Source organism: Amborella trichopoda, chromosome 9 (assembly GCF_054954075.1).
Source record: "Amborella trichopoda isolate Santa Cruz 75 chromosome 9, AtrichopodaSantaCruz75HAP2 v2.0, whole genome shotgun sequence".
NCBI lineage: Eukaryota > Viridiplantae > Streptophyta > Magnoliopsida > Amborellales > Amborellaceae > Amborella > Amborella trichopoda.
The window spans coordinates 46,045,394-46,066,929 of NC_142344.1; the positions used below are offsets into that span (position 1 = coordinate 46,045,394).

General features: G+C 35.3%; 1 protein-coding gene across 1 annotated transcript; it reads left to right on the forward strand.

Moving 5' to 3' along the window:
- The first annotated feature begins 4,478 nt into the window (after positions 1–4,478).
- LOC18432238 (iron-sulfur cluster assembly protein 1) lies at positions 4,479–12,479 on the forward strand. The gene is made up of 3 exons (XM_088846732.1): positions 4,479–4,862; positions 6,415–6,469; positions 12,188–12,479. The coding sequence occupies exons 1-3, from the start codon at positions 4,562–4,564 to the stop codon at positions 12,345–12,347; spliced, it is 516 nt and encodes a 171-aa protein (XP_088702858.1). The 5' UTR covers positions 4,479–4,561; the 3' UTR covers positions 12,348–12,479.
- Positions 12,480–21,536: the final 9,057 nt, after the last annotated feature.

Consider the following 21,536-nt stretch of genomic DNA (forward strand, 5'->3'; position numbering starts at 1 on the left):
GTCGATGTCAAGATGATCAATTAGAGAGATTTTCAACATCAAAACACCCTTTTTATGATGGATTTCTTAAGTGCACCTCAATTCTACATTTTAAGGCTGCAACTTTATTTAAACTTTTTCCCATCTAAATGTCATTAGATGATGAATGTGGTTCGGTGTAAGGTGGCAACCTTAAACAATCAAAGTAAGGTGCATATCCAAACTTTGTCATGAGATACAATTTTGTGCCAAAACTTCTTAGAATAGTATAAGGATATATTTTTTATCTCTAATTATATAGTTTTAAACTCCAAAAATAGTTTGAATCTAATATAAAAAAACATAGATATGTTGAAAATGAATGGGCCGAAAATTGTGTTGCAATATGTACTATTTTTAGGATTTTAGATCTCTTTTTCCTCCTCATCTATACATGTTGATATCGAGATGATTAATTAGATGTTTTTCCAACATTGAAACAACATTTTTCCAAGGATTTTAGAGGTGCTCCTTCATTCTACATATTAAGATGTCAACCTTATTTAAATAAAAAAAAATTATTTTATGATTATTTTTTCAAAAAAAGGGATTTTTTAGTTCTTGAAAACTTAGATCTTGCCCTTTCAAAATTGGTTGGCTCTTATTTGATTTTAGGACATTAAATTTTTTTCTTTTTGTTGTTTTAGGATAGTTATCTCGTTGTACGTTCTAGAGGCTACATCCCCAAATTTTGGGATCTAAAAAATATTTTTAACATGAGTTTTATCTAGGAGAGTAAATACATAGCAGCATACTATATATGACTTAAGGAAAAAGTTTATATAAGATTAAGGCTCTAAGCAATCAAATTAAGACACACCTCAAAAATTCACTATAAGAAGTTGGTTCAATGCCAAAAAATCTTCAAACCCGATCATCTTGACCTTGAGATACATGGATATAATAAACAAATGGTGCAGTTGGCATATGGATGCATCCGTAGTTGTAGAGGTAAGGTGCGCATTCAAATTTTATCATGGTATATAATTTTGATGTAAAATGTTATTAGGATTATCTCAAAATCTATTTTTATATCTAATTATAAAATTTTATATTTCAAAAATGGTTAAAATAAAGTAGATCTACAAACATATAAAAATCTTGAAAATAGACGGTGTAGATAATATGTTGTAAAATGCAATATTTATGAGACGTAAAATCTTTTTATTTTTTTATGGTCGATGTCGAGATGATCAATTAAAGGGTATTTCAACATTTAAACTGCCTTTGCTGATGGATTTTTGAGGTGCATCCGTAGCTCTACATAATAAGGTTGCAACCTTATATAAACTATTTCCATAAAAATAAAAATAAAAGTCTTGAAAAAAGTGTATTTTCTAATGCATTATCTAGACAGTCAAATTTAAAGTTTTTCAAGTGTTCGTATATCTGTTTGATCTACGCCATTTTTTGAAACTTCAAATATGGTGCAAAACAAAGAAAAAGGAAGAATGATATGTATTATCTAAAACAATTAGACGGTATAGATATAAGGGAAAGCTTTATATGCTTCCCCTACAACATAGAAGTTATATCCTCTCCCTTATCCAACCGTCCATTTTTTGATGAAGGGTTAGGATTGCCCCAATCACAATATCACATCTCTACACTAGTTTATTTTTAATTTTTTTTGTAAACTATTTTGATACCAAATTTTAGATATCTATTCCTCTATTAAACTTGCACCAATGAAAAATATATATAAAAAAAATTTAATAATATAAAATGACCAAAATACCCCTGACATTTTAAGGGGTATTTTGGTCATTATTTTTTATCGAAAAATTATTGTTAATATTTTTTATAAGTGTACCCCAATGAGAAGATAGCACCTACCAAATTTCACATTCAGAAAATTTATATTAAAAAAATTAAAAATAAAATACTTTGAGATATCAGATCTAAGATCAAATGGTGAGTGGCTCTTTTGATAAAAAGTGGACGGCTGGATGATAGGGGGAGGATATAGCTTCTATGCTGTAGGGGGAGCATAGAAAGCTTTCCCTAGATATAAATGTACTCTAGCAAGTGCTCGCCTTGATGGACAATAAATTTTTAGTTTTGTTATTCTTTATTACAAACTCGAAAGAAATGATCTAAGCCTGCAGTAAAGATAGATATGGTAGATGTAAAAATCCGTCGCAATAATAAGTGTAGGCCTTGATGTATGACATACTTTTCTATCTAAGTTTTTTTATTTAGAGTAGTGAACAATAAGTTTTTAAAAATCACTAATTCGGATCAAAATTGTCTGAGCCAAAACAAAAATCATTGCAACTAATCATGTTCACATTTTATATCAAGAATCGGCCGACTCCCATTGAAGCGGCCGACTCTCTGGCATCATCGTTCAGTCCTGTTAGGAATCGGTAGGCTATGTCAAAACAAAACAGATCTAAATGGTCGCCTTTTTTCTTTTTTTTTATTGTAATTTATTTTTTTAAAAAAAACAAACAAAGGCAACCCACCTAGAAGTTACTGTAATTTTAATTTAAAAAAAGAAGAAGAGAGGCAACCGTCTTTCTCTCTCTACTATAATTCCACTAAAACTCTCTCTATGAATAACCTTTTTATATTAAATTTGTTTCATATAGCTTATTTAGAAAATCAAAACTCCTAAGTTAATACAATAACAAATAAATAAATTGAGTTACAGAGATTCATTTATTGTCATATTGCCTATTAAACTTTATTTTGATTATAAAATAAATTTAATAGAGAACAAACATTCAATCTCATAAAAGTCTCAATATTTAATATATTTTTGACACAATAATGGAAACCTTATATATTTTTTACGCTAATGAAAATTCATATTGCGAGTGCCACTAGTTTTTGAAACCTTAAAAACTAACTTTTCAAAAAATTATATTATTTTTAAAACTTTTTTCAAGCTAAAACCGGTCAATTCTCTAATCCATATTACCAATCCACTGATGTGACACAATTTTTAGGTGAGATGTGAGTCAACCATTTTTTTAAGGGAATTTATAAACCCCCCAAATTAGCAACTTATGCAGTTAACTTTTTCTCCCACTTTTTTTAAATAAAACAAACTTTTTATGCAAATACCCCCCAAGGGAAGTAGTTCATAAATAGTACCAGAGCTCTCTAACTCAGAATGCTACACTGCCGGAACGCACTTACGTATTGTCGAAGCACTGTGTTATACTGCCGAAGCGCACTTACGCAATGTCGGAGCATTGTGTTAGACTGCCGGAGCTCACCTACGTAATGCCGGAGATAGGCGTCGGTAATGGGTAAAGTAAGGGTAGTTTTACCTTTTTTTTAATTTTTGGGATGGTTGGGGGTATTTGTATAAAAAATTTATTTTTTTATTTTTTTTTTTTGGAGAAAAAGTGAGAGGGAAAGTTAGTGGGGGTAAGTTGCATAAAAAGTATTTTTAAATTTTCCCTTGGCAATTTATGTGGATTTTCAGTACGAACGGGTAAAGAATATGAATTATTCACCAGCGTTTTAAAAAAATAAAAATTACAAAACCCCCCCACTAAAGACTACCTATTCAACTTACCCCATCGAACCTTATTCTTTCACCTTTTTTTCATTAGCAACTTATCTTCGCAAACCCCCCTCAACCCAAAAAGAACTAAAAAATAAAATCTAAAATACCAATTTTCACATGCCTTTTCTCTCTCTCTCTTCAGCAACGAAGACAACACGCTCCGACGATACGAAAACTCACTCCGGTAGTAGACCTTCTGGAGCCAAAGCACTCCGATGTTTGATTACGTCCCTCCAGTAGTACAAAAACGCGTTTCGACGATACATACATTCGCTCCGACAATACACCTTCTGGAGCCACAACGCTCCGGCAATACACCTTCTGGAGCCATAGCGCTCCAGTAATATGGTAGTTTGCTTCGGTAGTAGACGAATTTGCTCCGGCATTACGTGATCTCGTTCCGGCAGTACACGAGACATTTTGCTTTGGCACTCTATGAATGCACTCTGGCAGTAGGGTCGCTGGAGCCACAATGCTCCGGCAATGTATTAGGGCGCTCCGACAGGTTTTCAACGCTCCGACGGTAGATGAACGCGGTGCGGCAATACACCTTTTGGAGCCACAACGCTCCGATAGTACTTATTCTGATTCGACAATCGTTACAAAACGCTCTAATAGTATTATTCTACGCTTCGACAAAACGCAATTTGGGACCGCCATTTGAAATTTTTTCTATGGAAAGGGCCTTTATGTTAAAAAATAACAACTTCTTGCCTTTGGGTTTTTTTGTAGAAAAAAATTCCTGTCAGGAAAAAAAAAGTGAGACGACAAATTCTCTACGGGGTGAGTTGCGCCCAATTACCAATTAGGGGTTTTCTATTTTTATCATAATGCACAGGTGGCATTGTAGTTAATCTAAAACGCATCTCTGCTCACCGCCTCATTCAACCCCACACCCTACTCCCCTATAAATTCGCATTCCCATTCTCTCCAATGAATTATTCGCTCGTTTGATTTTCAGAACCTGCAAAAGAGATTCAGAGAGACAATAGAGAGAGGGCTCTTCGCTCCAAACCAAAAATGTTGTCACAGGCGAGCCGAAAATTGGTTTTAGGGTTAGGGTTAAGGCAAGCTCAAGCCCCTGCTGCAGGAGGAGCCCTGAGGCTCTATCATGAGAGGGTGGTCGATCATTACAATAACCCTCGCAACGTTGGATCCTTTGATAAAAATGATCCAGCGGTAGGTACTGGACTTGTTGGTGCCCCTGCTTGTGGTGATGTAATGAAGTTGCAGATCAAGGTTGATGAGAGCTCTGGAAAGATTGTCGATGCTTGCTTTAAGACCTTTGGTTGTGGCTCCGCTATTGCTTCTTCTTCTGTTGGTTAGTTTTTTGATTTTTTTGTATGTTTCCTTCTCTTTGGATTAATTCTTTTTTTTTGTTCACTGCATGGCGGTTTTGTTTCCTTGTTTGTGTTCAGTTCCTAATTAAAAGTTGAGATTTTATTACTTTGAATATTTTTCATTCATTTTATGTTAGTGTTGTTGTTTGTAATTCAGGGTTAAAATTTTCGATATTAAATGTTTTGCCTGTGATTGGTTGAAATTTTTATGTGCAAGCAGTGGTTTTTATTCTTCCCTCTGTTAATGGGAAATTTTGATTAATTTTTGTTGTGTTGATGTGGAAATCAAATCCCCAATTTCCTCGTACCAGCCTCATACGATTTGTTCTTTTCTTTGTTTTATTGGGTTATTTGATTTCTTGGTGTGTTGTCAAGGTTTTGTGTTCTTTTCTTTGGTTTTTTGGGTTAGTTGATTTCTTGGTGTGTTGTCAAGGTTTCGTGTTGTTGGAGATGGCGCTGCTTAGGGTCTGTCTAATTATTGAGACTAGCACTTTGATCAATTGAGCACTCTTAGCTGGCTAGTCTTGAGTTGAGGCTACATCTAATATCAAAATACTCTCCTTTTAACTATTTGAGCACAATAAAAAAGCTAGTATTTGTGTTTTCCCATGCATATTCTTGTTGAACTTTTTTCCCTTTTTCCAATCTTCTCTGGACCGACTGAATGTAATCGAAAACAAATGAACTTCTTTATAGTTTGCCTCATTCATAAATTGCCTCGTGTGCTTCCATGGTGTGGTTTGTAGTTTTATTGTCCCCTTACTCACCAGTCTAAAAAGAGAAAGAACAAGAGAAGTTATTTGATTTGGAATCTTGGCTCTAAATGAGCCAATTTTTTTTCTTCTATTTGTCATAAGGTAACTTTCTTTTTTGGACTCCCTTGATTATCAAAATTTGATTTAAGAAGTTAACATTTCTTCAAAAAAATAAAGAAAGAAAAGATTTTAATCTGATAATGGTGATCCTGTAAAAAGTGTATTTTGGGTTAAATTCTTATTTTTGTCTTGATGAGGATTCTCGAGAATGGTGGTCCTAGGTGGAGCTTCATGTTGAGGATGTGATATTTTTGGGGGGTAATTGATATGCAATCTTCCACTTTCTCTTCTTTATTTGGAGTTTTAAAAATTGGTTTACAGTATTCTGCTTCTTTTCCTTCTTTTGGTGTTTTTAAGTCCTGTCCCTGCTAGTTTCAGATGGATGCTTATCATGCTGAGAATTTTTTTCTTTTATTTTTTCTCTGTTCTTTAGTCTCTCTCCCTCCTCATGCTGTCAGATTCATTCTTAGACAGAATTATTCAGGGAATATATATTGGTTTAAATAGAATTTTGTGTAATAAATTGATGTCATGGAATTGTTTCTGTTCAACCTTTATGCTATTGAAAGAAAAAGATAATATTTTCTTACACCATCTGGTAACAACATAATTGCTTAATTGTCACAAAATTCTTAATGAGTAGAATGATGTACGAATTTTGCCTTGGGAAACTGATTGGAGGGTTGATGTTTTGAATCTTTGATTAACTATTTTGCAGCTACTGAATGGGTGAAGGGGAAGCCAATGGAGGAAGTACTATCAATCAAGAACACGTGAGTTCATGTTCTCTTATCTTTTATTAAATGTTAGGGCCCCTGAGAGTTGCATGAGGAGATATTAATATGTAATTGCTAATTTCTTTATCCTTCTTTGGGAATCTCTCTCTCTATATATGTGTGTGTGCATGCGCGCGTGTGTGCATCGGTGAACACCATGCTTGCATGCGTTATCCACTTTCTCATTTTCCTCTATGTTCTATGGCATTGGTTAGGTTTGTGATGTTTGTCTTTAAGTAATCTATTATTTGCATATAAAAATGTCTTTGGAATTTCTGATTGTGTATTAGCTTCCTGCTTCAGTGTCTTTCTACTGATTTTAAGTTATGTGCTGGTGCTGGATCCTGTGCTAGTAGTTGCAATCTACTATATGCAATTATTGTACTGTTACGTGCAATAGATTTTTTTTGTATTTTTTATGTAATTTTTTTCTCACCGTGGATTAAGATCCTATACTATCCCCATTAGTTATGTTACAATATCATTTAGCTGATTTTGTATGGGGAATTTACAATTGTGAATTTACTGAAATTTTTGCATGATTAGCAAAAATTTTATTCCAATTTAGAATCTGATCTATTGGAGTATTTGTGGGCTATATATATCAAAATGTAACCACAAGCAACCGGTGGGGTATGGTATCTTGTCTTGAATCTTCTAGGGTTGCTAAGTGAGTTCAAGGACAGTGCCCACCCTTCCAGATTCTTTGTAGATGGCATGCCTTTCGTATGTTAAACTTAGAGGGAAGCTCAAGTGTTTCTATATTTGAGCTCTAGTAAAAGTTGTGCCCTCATTGTTATCGCTGATAGGAACTCTCATGAGATATGCTCTATCTTGAGTGCCGCAACAGCTAAAATCTAGAAGATATAACAACATAATGAATTACTATGCAACTAAATGTTTTACTTTTATGAGGGTGGTTGTCCTCCTTGCAAAGGAGCGTAAAATTTTCATCAGGCTAATTTTTCTCCCGTTTTTGGGGTTCCTTTTTTTTTATTTTGGGAGGGGGGGGGGGGGGTTATCTCGCCTAACTCTCGATTACTAGACTCCATGGGCTCTTCTTATCTAGTCACACACATGAAGGCAAGCCTCACTGCTGGCCTGGTACAAATTCCACCTGCATGGGGCTAGGAACACCAATCTCTATAGCCAAGCTCTTATTTCAGTTGATTCTTTGACGGTAAGAAAACTCAAATCTCTGAATTGCCAAACGAAGGTTATTGATATGTTAGACGATCCATTGCATACCAAGGTACCATCCAACAATTAAAGATGAGTGACAACCTCTTCAATGGTGCAACTTAAACTCCTCGAATTGACCCAATCCAATCACACTGTCTTGTCAAGATTGTCATCCTAAATGTCAGAGATAATGGCAAGCAAAAACAGGCTCATCGTAAACCTCCATAACTGCTGAAGAAGCAGCTCAGAGAGTAATCCACTAGAGGGACTGCATACCATCATCAATCTCCTCCACTTGTCCCCATAATGCATTTGGCAAATTAGATGTTCCAAAAAGTCTTGCTTCACATCATCATAAGCCTCTTTCAGATGAACCTTAACCATAATCCCTTGTCATGCCTCTTCGAGCCCCAAATAAGTGCATTCGTAGCCCATGAGTTTCCTTGCTAGGATATGCCTCCCTTCCACTAAGACCTTTGTAATATGCATGTGCATGTATGTGTGTCAGGAAGAGATGGGGAGAGGGTGAGATTTATCCAGCGACGAATGGAAATATGTAGATGCACACTTCTAGTTAATTATGCAATTAAAGAAAATATGCAAGTTCTATTGTAAAGTAAATATGCGAGACAATGCGAGAAAAGGTTAACCATGAGAGAGTAGAAAGGTTAATAGGAGGAAAGTTAAAAGGTATCCTATGTTGCCAATCTGAAAACGAGAAAAATATTGACATTAGATTTCTGAAGCGCATGTGAGAATTAGAAGGACTCGCAACCCACAGCTTGAGAAACATGAACCAATGAATTCGAATTCCAGCAGTAGCAGCATGCTTAATGGAATCATATGGGTTCAAAATTTCATATAAGGTATGTTAAAATAGTAGGTTGCAGGATTGCTTGATTTTACAAAGGAAAATACTGTGTTATCCAGTAACAACTTCAATATTGAACTAGTGATAAGGTCGTACCGTATTTAGTTTTTTTCTCTCTCCTTGGAGGGAGAGCTTTCATATCTTTCGTGGTCCACCTACATTATGGGTCAAAAAGCCAATATAAGTGCTTCATCTATAAAACTGACTACAATCCATAATGATTCTCTCATTGAGCCCATGAATTTTCTAAAAACACTTATATTCATGGGCTCAATGAGAGAATCATTATGGATTGTAGTCAGTTTTATATGGTGAGAATTGTCACTACTAGAACTAGTACTGTACTAGTTATAGTTGTTAAGACTAGAACTCCCATTGTCGCTATCACTTACACCCTGACTTCCTTGAAAACTGCATAATTAGACACTAAACAACAGATGAGGAGGCATTCAAAATGATTAAAAGTTATATATACAGCAGTCCAAGTTTCATGAAAATATTGAGGGACCACAAGCACTATGGCCCAATTCGGCTGCCATTGCGAAAGAAAAAACAAATAAAAAACATGGCTGGCCAGTTACTGAATTGAGCAAATACTGTGGTCCAATAGCTAGCCCTAGACATGAAGTATCCACATCATGACTTATACAAATCCAATTATAAGAAGGTAAGGAGGAATAAAGACTTTCCTCTAATAATCTGGGGAAACGAATATCATCACGACGATGAAGGGAAGGCATCTTTAACAGCAGACGCAGCAATCAAGTAATTGAGCATGTTTCGAAGAGTCTTCTTCTGCCTCTTGAGCTTGGTGGTAGCATTCTCTAATTCAAGCAAGGCCTGCTGCTCCCTGGGCGCCCCCTTGAATGTGCTTCCGACAAAGAAGGAGAACGGGGTGGGGAACAACTTTCCTTAGGTCCTGAGCTACCTCCTCCGGCTTCCCATTCAACTTGTTCGAGAGCTAGATCACATCCTTCATATATGTCTTGACCTTCGAGGCCAGGACCTCCAGGTCCTCAGGCACTTGTCTTCCAACCACTGGACCTCAGCCATCAGATAGGGCTTGGTTTTGACGAGGTTGACGACTCTGAACCACTCCTACCCTTGCATATGAGGAAGAAGCGGGCATCGACAAGGCACTCGTGCTTCACCACCTCCCCCACGCAGCCCACGTCAATAACTCCAGACGTGATGTCGACGTAGATGATACTGAACAGGAGGTCAGTCTTGAGGAGGTGTGCATCATCATCCGTTAGCAGAGCTCACATATCTGGAGGGCCAGGATTGCCCGGGGAAGAGGACACGGGGGAGGGGGAAAAGGGGCAACTCCATGAGGGGAAATTAATGTAAATTTGGCTTTCACACCCCTTGCTAGATGTCACACAAAGAAATTTGGGGTGTTAACCGTAGAATAACCATATATATATATATATATATATATATGAAAATTAGGGGCCATCACTTGGTGCAATGGTAAAAGGCTCGGGTAGCCAGCACATGAACGTGGGTTCGCATCTTGAGAGTGGCCACTTTGTACATAAGCCAAAGGTTAGGACCGGGACCTTGCTTAGGCGGGCTAGCACTGGGTTACGGCCCTTTATATATATAGGAAAATTGTTTCTTTCGGGCTGGGCCGCATTTCTACAATATGCGATCCAGAGGTATAAAGCATCCATCTTAAAGATGGATGCAATTAGGTGGCCCATCTAAAAACAAGTGTAACTAACCGTCCAGATGTTTTTTTTAATATAATTATTATTTCTAGTTTTCAATTTTTTTTTTCATATTCGTGATCTCTATGTTAAAGATTATATATTTTCTAAAAATTAGGATGAATTTATATTTATTGCCAAGCCCACATTTCTACAATATGCAGGCTGGCCGCTTAGAAACCAGGTCCATACATATATGTATTATATAAATTATATATATATATATATATATATATATATATAGTATGTACATTAAGGAGACATGGATTACTAAGAGAGGTTATAGCTTGATCATATTTGGATGGAGATTGAGAAGAAGGTAAACATTCTTCATGTGGGTGATAATTTGCACCCACAAAGTGAAGTGGATTACTTCTTGCTTGAAACTCTGGCCATAGAAATGAATGGTCAAGGCTATATTCTCACTAGTGCTCATGAATGGGAAAGTAGAAAAATTAACTCTTAAGAGCTTGTCCTCTTCCTTTTCGATTCATTCTAGCAGTCCATGTTCGGGGATTCCTTCACATTCATCTATGATGAACTCTTGAAATCAAGCTTGGGTCTTTATTTAGACCAGGCCTCCTGCACCAAACCATGCATTGAAACTCCTTTCTGCAAGCTCCTGGACTCTATTTAAACAAAACTTACATGACGATCAAAAGGCAATGTCCCAAAAGCCAGAAAAGGGAACCTTTGCAATTAGAGTTGAGATTTGGCAGTAGTGCCAAATGCGTTCAAGCTGTGTTCCAGTAAGGGGTGAGTGCTAGAAATCCGATCACACAATGAAGGACGGGACAGTTTTTGTACATTCATGCAAGGTGATTGCAATTTGTTTAAAAATTGATTTCATTTCCTGTCTGGTTGGGTTTGTGCCTCAAAGCTTAAGACCTGGCTGGGGCATAAAGTCTTTTTCTCAAATGCAGTGGAATTTGGAGGTGTGCTTTGTTTATTGTTATGTTAGTAATAACTGAAGAAATTATGAACTTAAAGATGCATATCTATTAAGATCAGCTTCGTATGCTTCTTGGTTTGCCTAGTTTAGATAATATTAATGATTTCTACCAAGTAAATAAATTTATTGGATACAAAAATACAAAAAAAAAAAAATGACACGCTTTTGCATGCATTGACAAGTTAACCTGCATACAATCACAATGAAGAATAAGTTACTCACATGTTTTCTTAGGATTATAATAACATATCTTTTCTTATCCTCCCATCTGTGAAGAAAGTAAACCCTTCGTTGTGATAGACATCCAGTTTAGCTTGAGGTTTTGTTGTAGTGGTATGTATCCCAGTTTGTGTGGGGGAGGTCAAGAGTTTGAATTCTTGAAGTGTCCCCAGAAATTGCAAACAAGCTAACTATGCCTATCCGTTCTAAATTTACCTAAGAAAAACCTTTCTTGTGATGGTAAGAAAATATTTCACTCAAATAGTAGGTGTGATTTCTAAACTGCTGTGCTGGGCAATGGGTATTCCATGGCCCATGAGTCATTCGGGATTCTTTGTATATGAGTTAAATCTGATGAATTTTGTGGACATTGTGATCATGAAATTACTTGTCTTGACCCTGTCATAAACATGAAGTTGGAGGGAATCTCCGGCGTGTTGGTACTTGTAGGATAGACCAGGCTTGCTACCCTTGCTTTTCAAGTTTACTGGAAGAACTCTTAAACAATCTATGGCCCAGTCTTTTTTTCGTTATATGGATTTGGTTGATATTAAATTCTACATGCGTTCCTTATGTAAATCATTTATCTCATTGTTCCAAGTGAACCATTTATTGTTATTATTTCTTTAGTTTAAGGGTACCAAAAATCCTATTTGCAGCTTTTGGCATTGGCATGGTGTTGAGATAATGTATGGCCTGAACATTGTTGTTCTCTCTTTTGTGATTGTTCTTCCATTAGTAAAAAGCTTACTGTATCTCTCTCTATATATCCATTACAGAGAAATAGCGAAGCATCTGTCGCTTCCCCCCGTAAAGCTCCATTGCAGCATGCTTGCAGAGGATGCGATCAAGGCAGCTATTAAGGACTATGAAGCTAAGAGGGCTAAGTCAAATGGGGATGCTACCACAGTGCCAGAGCAGAAAGCTGCCAATGCCTGATTGGTATGTAAAGTATGTTATAGTGGTTTATGTTACCCTTATGATGCTAGGATATCAAAGTGTCATAAATGACTATGTTTTCTCAGATCTGTAAATTTTAACTATCTGAAATAATAGTATTTCCTTATCCCACTTGCCATTAGCGTACAAGGAAATGTACCTATTGGGACGATTTACTTTTCATACAAAGAGGTCACAATCGTTATTGATCGTTAGATTTGAAATCGGGTGGTTGAAGATGTGTCATTGTTGGAGCACAAAGCCCAAAATAAAATTTCTCGGATGTAGTGACACACTTCTATTTATTGGATTTAACATCAAATGGTTAAAAGTGATTGTGGCCTTTTGTACCAAAAATCAATGGTGGTACAATATAGGATCCAATCGTATATTATATGAATGTCCACCTCCACTAAATTTATTGATGGGAGAGGGTGAAATTTGTGCAATGGCTGACTTTTGAAGTTGGATATTGTGGCATATCCTGGTGTGTGGAGTGGCCTGAGTTACTGGAAAATGTCCGGTTCACTTTGTGAAATCTCAGCCAATTTATGTTTATAAATTAAATCTCTGTTCATTTGGTTTAGAGAAAAAAATTATGTATGGAGCTGAAAAATAGTTTGTATACTACATGATCCATATTTTCAAGTGTTTTCCTTATTTGTTTTTCCAATTTTCAAGTGTTTTCCTTATTTGTTTTTTTCCAATTCCTCTCTGGTCCAATGTTTGCAATATTTTACTACTTTTCTATTTTAATGTTATGATAGTGTTACAAATATCTATCGGACTGCTCAAAACTTTAAATAAATTTAAAATTTGGCACAGTTTGTTTGTAAAGTTCTAGCGATATCAGTCAATGCCAAAGTGAAAGGATCGACGATGCCTACCCTGAATTTTAGGTAGGGAGCTACACAATTTTATGTAGCAAAAAAGAAGAAAATTGTTTTTTTGGTGAAAATTCAATACTTCAAAGTGATTTTTTTGCCAGACCGTTACTATGATTTATCTATGCATATCTCTCTCGTGATCTCCAAGGCCTTGTGTTTTTGGTCTGCTTCTAGTTTGTTTGTTGATGTTGAGTATTATATTTCAAAATGAATGATATATCATTGAAAATATATACAATGATTGGAAAAATATACCAAGGTAGTCATAATTAATCTTGACGGTTGGATGTGAAATTGGGTGGTTATGTTTATTCTATTGATCAAGCTCCATAGTCAAAGATTTTTTCTGGAATTTTATGACCCACTCAAGCTATTAGATTTCACATTAGATGGTTACAAGAAATTGTGATATTTTTGTATCAAAAGTATACCTTTTTAGAAATATGTGTTTTATTTTGACAAATAACATAGACTCGTAGAATAATATGTTGAGTAATTTTTATCAATTAGGCGAAGGGGGTTATGATATATCATCTATTTGAGTTATTTCTTTGTAATACGTAGGATGTCTGGATTTCTTATTTTGACATCGTGTTTGCATAAGTTGCAATTTTAAACAATCAGAGTAAGTTATACTTCCAAATTTTGTCACGAGATGCAATTTTGGTGTCGAAATTTTTAGGTGTGGAAGCTATAACCTCTAAATATGATCCAAATCAAGTAGATCCATAAAATCTTGAAAATGGACGGTCTAAGTTATGTGTTATAAGATATATTATTTTTAAGACTTGAAATCTCTTTTTTTCTCCATATATGTATCATGATGTACGAAGATGAAGTAGATATTTTTCCAACATTTAAACGACTTTTTTTGAAGGAATTTAGGGTTGCACCTTAATTTTATATTTTAAGGGATCAACCTTATATAAATTTGAGGAGAATGATTATATTATTGTATAATAATATATGAGGAGAATTATATGAGGAGAATGATTATTAGTCCACGTGGCAAGTACCACGGACATTATCGACATCCACTACCCTCGTCCCGCGTGGGCAGGAAATCAATGGATCGATATCCGCGTTTAAGAAAACTGGGATGAATGAAATTTGAAGTTCGAGATGATAAATAGATGACTTCTCCTTTGAAGAAGGCATCTCTCGGAGTGTGTTTAAGTTTGAAGTTTGTTTAGCCTTCTTTCTTGCTCTCTATTTACAATATTAGAAGGGACGTTATGATTGATATCAAATATATTACAAGGATTGTATACTATGGACCATTTAATTTTGGATTGTATACTATGGACCATTTAATTTTTAGATATTTTATGCAAAGAGGTTACAATTACTTTCTCTTAGCTATTACTTCTAGCTACTAGATGATGATGTAGGATGTTACTTCTAGCTATTGGATGTCAAATTAGATAATTTGGGATGTGTCACAAAGTGTGCTAGATTTTTTAACTTTTAAATCTAGTCAATGACATTCTTACACTCGATTTAAAATCTGACTCACAAGCGTGATTGTGAACTTATTGCACCAAAAGTAAATCGTCTCTTTGTATATTTTTTCTATATTATAAGGAAAATTGTTTCATGAGTCAGCCCGTTGACTTACAATTTTCCATATGAAAAATGGATGTTATCTTAAAGTGTATTGTCCATAAATAAGATTGGGATGGTGCATAAAAAAATACTAAAAATTATATTTTTAATTTTAAAAGTTCATTTTTCTTTTCATATTTATGATCATCTTGGCCTAGATGATAAATTTACAAAAAAAAATCATCTAAAGTGATTTTTTGTGGGGGGACTTATATATATGAGTCGGCCGTCTCATCGAAACCCCATCCATATAATAATAGAAATAGTATGCAAAAAGGCTATTTACTTTTTAGTACAAAGAAAACACAATTGCTATTGTCCTTCATATTAAGATTTCTAATTAGGTGGTTGTAAATATGTCATTGATTAGACTCAAAGTTCAAAAAAGAGATTCTCAAACTTTATTATGACCCTCCTTGTAAGAAAGAGAAATGTTCTCATAGTATACTATCCTATTATGATAAACGTTATATGATGTAACAATCTTTTCTCTATCGTTGAAAGGGACTTACAAATTTTTTTTTAGGCCGGGTTAGTTCTTGCTCGGGCTCAGCTGTGGGGCCGCGTGAGGATGGTACATTGAGATGATGCTCATCAGCGTTGACCTATAAAAAAAATGATACTTTTTATTTAAATTAAAATTAAATATAAGTTGACCCCGGTCAAGTCTGAATCGAGTCTGGTTTGTTTGTCCTTATACCCGAATGGGTCCAGGTAGAGGATCATGTCCACTTATTTAAAGAATCGTGGACCCTACCCTACTCATTTGTAGTCCTATGGGTAGGTAATAAATTTCTACTGATTAATGTAGGGGTAGCAATGGGTCGAGTAGGGTCTTGGTCGACCTCGACTCAAACTTGTTGCGACTAAGTTTTACTTGGACCTAAAAGTCATTTGGACTTAGACTCAACTTGGACCGGGACTAGAAATTTTAGAAAGTACAAAAAAAAAAAAGTAGTTTCTATATGGTCACAATTACTTACAACCATCCGATGTAAAATCTGATTACTTGTGTGTATCATAAAGTTCGAGAAATTTTTTTTATAACTTTGAGTTTGGTTAATGAAATAAATGCAGCTATCCAATTTCACATCCAATGGTCAAGATTAGTTGTGATCACCTTGTATCAAAGATAAATGGTCTCATTATGTACTTTCTCTTTCTATATTATTAAATATATTTTTATATTTTATATATTTTATGCTGGACCGGGTAGACCCCGACTGGACCCAATACGATAAGGTCGATAGGGTCCAATGCCGGACTTGAACCCGACCCGGCTCGAGTTTAAGTCATTTGGACATGTAATCGACTGTCAGTGTCCTAGATTTGTCCTAATTAAAATGGACAAAACAACTAAGAATTAAATTTACCATAAATATTGTGTTATAAATAGTATACATACCGTTATAGTATACATATGTCCTACCCTCGTCCACCGTGCGTGATGGATTAGACTTTTGTGTTAGCCAGGTTCAAGACTTGCTTGGAAGAAAGCCATGCGGTTAGTCAGGTTCAAGAGGTCGAGCTAGTTAGTTTCTTTATTTATTAAGAATTGTTATTAGCTTTTTTTTTTTTTCCCCTTAAGTAGATCAAGGAATTTAGGTCCCTACCCATTTTAGAACGGAAAAAGTTTGTATAGAGCTGAGGCTCTAAACAATCAAATTAAGGCCCACGACAAAAATTTCACTAGAAGAGGTTGTTTTGATGCCCAAATATCCTCAAATTGATCATCTCGACATCAAGATGCATGGAAATGAAGAAAAAAATAGTTTTGAAATTTCAGAAATAGTGCATCTTGTCACACTTTTTTGGATTGTCAATTTTCAAGAGTTTTCAGTTTTCATATATTTGCTCGATCTACATTATTTTTGAAGCTTTAAATTTATAATTAAAGATGAAAATATATTTTAAGGCTATCACAAAGATTTTCAGTATTGAAGCCACATTTCTCAAAACTATTTAAAGGTACGCTTTACTTTGATTGTTTAGAGCCTCGACTTTATATAAACCACTCTTTTATAGAAATTGGCTGGGATTTTCAAATGCGTAAGTGGAAATAAAAACATAGACCAGTATTTGAGACGATTGTGCCACCACCACAACCTCAACCCCATTCCCGCTTTTTTTTTATAGGTAATTCAGTGGGGAAGACATACTCCTACCTGTTTTTAAGTAGATTAGGAGTTAGCTTTTTGAAATTATTAATGTGTTATTGTTAGTAGCATGAACGAAAACCACAACTTGGTGACTAGTATTGGGAAAGTCCCCTCCCATGAGGGAGGACTTCCTTCGAGCGTACTCTTCGCTAAAAGGATAGTTTGGGAATATGGAAAAAGGTGACACAAGTCATCTTTACGTAAGAATAGGATCCTACTTATAGGGAAGATATTTCTCTTATCTCTTACTTAAAGGAGATAGAGGTGGTTATGGGATATCTCTCTAAACGTGGCTGTTATCCATATAAATAGAAATCACCTAACCGGCTTTGTTTGCTCTGGGTTGGTTTAACCAAAGCCTGTGTGTTCTTGTGGTTTTAACCAAAGCGTGAAAGAAAGACCTATGTGATATTTTGCTAGTGAATACAAATTTTTTTTTTATTTTATAAATTTTAATTTTAATGATAATAATCACCCCTTTTTATTTTGAGAAAAAGATCACTTATAAATGGTCTTATTACAATAAATATATAGTTCAAAATAAAACAGCACAACAATAAAATAAAACTCAACCACTTCATACCATTTATTCAACCTAATATTATGCTTGAGAATATAAAATAAAAGAGCAAGAAAGTAAAAAAAGATGTCGGAGATTACCTCAATCGGGCTTATTACACCTCACACCGAGTCACCACATCCAATGGCATGGGATCAGCGGTCTAGCTTCAATCTCGAACCGAGAAAGCTAATTTCAACCAAACTAGGCAACCACCTTTAAATCTCACAAAACCTTAACTCCAAAATAATTAGGTTCAAACCCTAATTTTCCCAACCATTAAATCTTTAGGTCCAGAGAGAGAGAAAATGAGACCTAGGGTTGGGGCGTGCCGTTATGGGTCTTAGAAGAGAGAGAGGGTTAGAGAGAGAAAGCCTGAGAGGAGAGAGGGGTGTGGCCCCTAGGGAGGAGAGAGAGTATGGGAGAGAGAGAGGTGTATAGAGATGGGAGGAGAGCAGCTCTATTTATAGTGAAATTTAGGTCTAGGGTTTCTTTAGGGTTTCCCATAGTTTGTCTTTTTCTTGAGATTGAATATGAATCGTTGATCAAGGTGACTTGTGGGGTGAGAGGTCTGAGTCATCAATTCCATAGATGAGCCATTAACATTATGGAATGTGCATGAACCATTATCCCCATTTCCTTAAAACATTTTTCCATTAATATATTTAAATAAATTAAATTAATTAAAGATATCATGCATTCCATAAAATTGCATTATCCATCTCATATATTCCATAAGAATATATCAAGAAATATCAAGTTAATATTTATTATCTTAAATAGATAAGATATGGTCAATATTTACTATATTACAAATAGACCATATGTCATAAGATACACTTTCCATATTTAAATCACATGAACACAAAGCTATAAAAAAGGAATCCAAAGGGATGGGGCGTGCCACCCCTATGTGGCACATGTGAGCCCCACCCACATACCACACGGTGGGCCCATGTGCATTATGGGCCCCCATGGAATTTTATAATATATATATATATATATATATATATATATATATATATATATATATATATATATATATATATATATATATATATATATATATATATATATATAACTTTGTAAAATCAATAACTGTATTTTTATAAGTCCAAAAATCATAAATAAAATATTGAGATATTCATAAAAATTCAAATAATAAAAATAAAATCATTTCAATAATCAAATGAACACAATTAAATTATTATGATGGGAAAATGATCCATATGGTTTTAGGAATTCAATCTGTAATTTATGTTCCACTATAAACTTATAAAACCTTTAAAGGCCACATAAACTCAACGTTTCTCACTTGGCCTTTGAAGGTCTTGCATTCTCTCTTCCTCATTTTTCTCATCCCCATCTCTCTCACATGTTTTAGAAAAAAACATTTGGGACAGCTCCCTTAGTCAGAGGGTCTGCAATCATCAATTCTGTAGATATGTAGTTTATCTCGATCTCTTTCAATCTCACACAATTTATCAGGTGATAGAAGTATGGCTTGATATGCTTGGAATTCTTGTAAAATCGAGGCTCTTTAGAGACACAAATAGCCACCGTGTTGTCGTAGAAAATTTGCACTGCGTTACAACGTAAATGATGTAAATTAATTTGATTAAAAAACTTCTTAATCTACATGACCTCTTTAACTGCTAAACAACATGTCACATACTCAGATTCCATGGTGGACAAAGCCACAATATCTTGTTTCTTTGACTTCTAAGAAACCACACCCCTTCCAAGCATAAACACATACTCAAATGTAGACTTCGCATCATCTGGATCCGTGAGATAACTTGCATCTGAATATCTATCTATTGCTATTTCAGTTCCCCTCTTATATGTGAGCGCTTAGTTCATGGTCTCTTTTAAATATTTGAGAATTCTTTTTACTGCTTTCCAATGCTCCTCTCCTGGATCGCTTTGGAGACGGCTCACCAGACTCATGAAGAAGGACAAGTTATGCCTTGTTCCCGTCATGGCGTATATAAGGGACTTAACTACGCTCTTGTATGCCACTCTCTCCATGGCTCTTATATTCATATCTTCGATATGACACATTTTTTGTCAATTGGGGTTGACATGGGCTTATATATACTAATATCAAGCTTTTCCAGTATCCTCTTACAGTAGGTTGCTTGGGAAAGTTGGATAGTCTTCTCTCTCCTATTTCGTATTATCTTGATGCCCAACACATATGAAGCTTCTCCAAGATCCTTCATATCGAAGTGTTGTGAAAGAAAATTTTTCGTCTCTACTATTAGGGCAATTGAGCTACTAATAATTAGCATATCATCCACATATAACGATATAAAGACCACATCAATCCACTAACATTTTGATATATGCAATAATCCTCATTATTTGTAGAAAACCCTGCAAGAGCAAAGGTCTTTTGGAATTTTATATACCACTGTCGCGATGTGTGTTTCAGGCCATAAAATGATTTATTTAATTTGTATACTAAGTTTTCTTTCCCTTTTTCTTCAAATCCCTCAGGTTGGGTCATGTAAATTTCTTCTTCTAAATCCCTATTTAGAAAGGCTGTTTTGACATCCATTTGATGAACCTCAAAGTCAAAATGGGTTGTTATAGCTATAAGGATTCGGATGGATGGAAATTTGCAACAGGGAAAAAACTTCCTCATAATCTATCCCTTCTTTCTAGGTGAAACCCTTTGCAACCAACCTAGTTTTGTATTTTTCTATTTTCCCTTCAGAGTTTAACTTTTTCTTGAAAATTCACTTACAACCAATAACCTTACGCTTTTGAGGTAGAGGTACTAATTCTCATTCCCATACATGGTTTTGGTTAATGGAAGCATACTCATCTTTCATGGCTTCTACCCAGTATTTCCTTTCAAGACAGGTCAAGGCTTCACGGTGAATTATAGGTTTTGAATCTAGATCTTCCCCAACCTTATCAAAATGTTCTCCAAGGTAGATAAAATGTTCTAGGTAAAGAGGTGGTCTACTGACTCGGTTACTTAGTCTTGGTTCAGGTAAATGTTTATTTTTTTTAGGGAGTTCAAGATAAGGTTGGGTTGGTTTAGAAGTTTCAGTTTCAAGGTCTTGAACTATATCTTTGTTTTTAGCCTCCTCATAAAAGTCGATTTGTTTTCTACTCACCCTTGCTTCAAGGAACTCTTCCTCGAAGAAGTGAGCATCACGGCTTTCAAGAACCACACCTGTTTCAAGCTTGTAGAATCGATACCCCTTACCATGATCTGGGTAACCAATGAAAGTGGTTTTGACAGTTTTGGGTTGCAATTTAGTTATATTTTGATGTGGGATAAGGACATGGGCTGGGCAACCCCAAAGTCTCAGGTATTCAAGGGATGAAGTACGGCCTGTGAAAATTTCGTGAGGGGAAAGTGAGACAGCTTTCGTAAGAGTCTGGTTAAGGTAACATACTGGTAATACGGCTTCTCCCCAAAACTCCAAGGAGAGATTTGCATGTCCCATCATGCTCCTTACCATTTCCACTAAGGTCCTATTTCTTCTCTCAGCTACACCATTTTGTTCAGAAGTATAAGGTATGATGTACTGATGGATGATCCCAATTTCAATGCACGATTTTTTGAAAATGTCAGATGAATATTCCCCCCCTCTATCGGTTCTAAGAACTTTAATTTTCAGGTTAGTTTGATTCTCTACCTGGGCTTTATATTCTTTGAATTTTTGTAGGGCTTCTGATTTTGCATGAATAAGGTACACATGGCCATATTGCGAGTGATCATCTATAAAAGAGATAAAATATCTTTTTCCATTTTTGGTGGTCACATTCATAGGTCTGCATATGTCACTATGACTGATTTTCAATACGCTAGTAGCTCTTTTTGCCCTGGTGGTATTTTTCCTTATTAATTTTCTTTGTACACAAGACTCTCACACTTTAGATAAATATCCCTTATAATTTTGAAGAATCCCATCCTTTTTTAATCTTTCCATTCGTTTGATAATGTGTTCTAACCTCA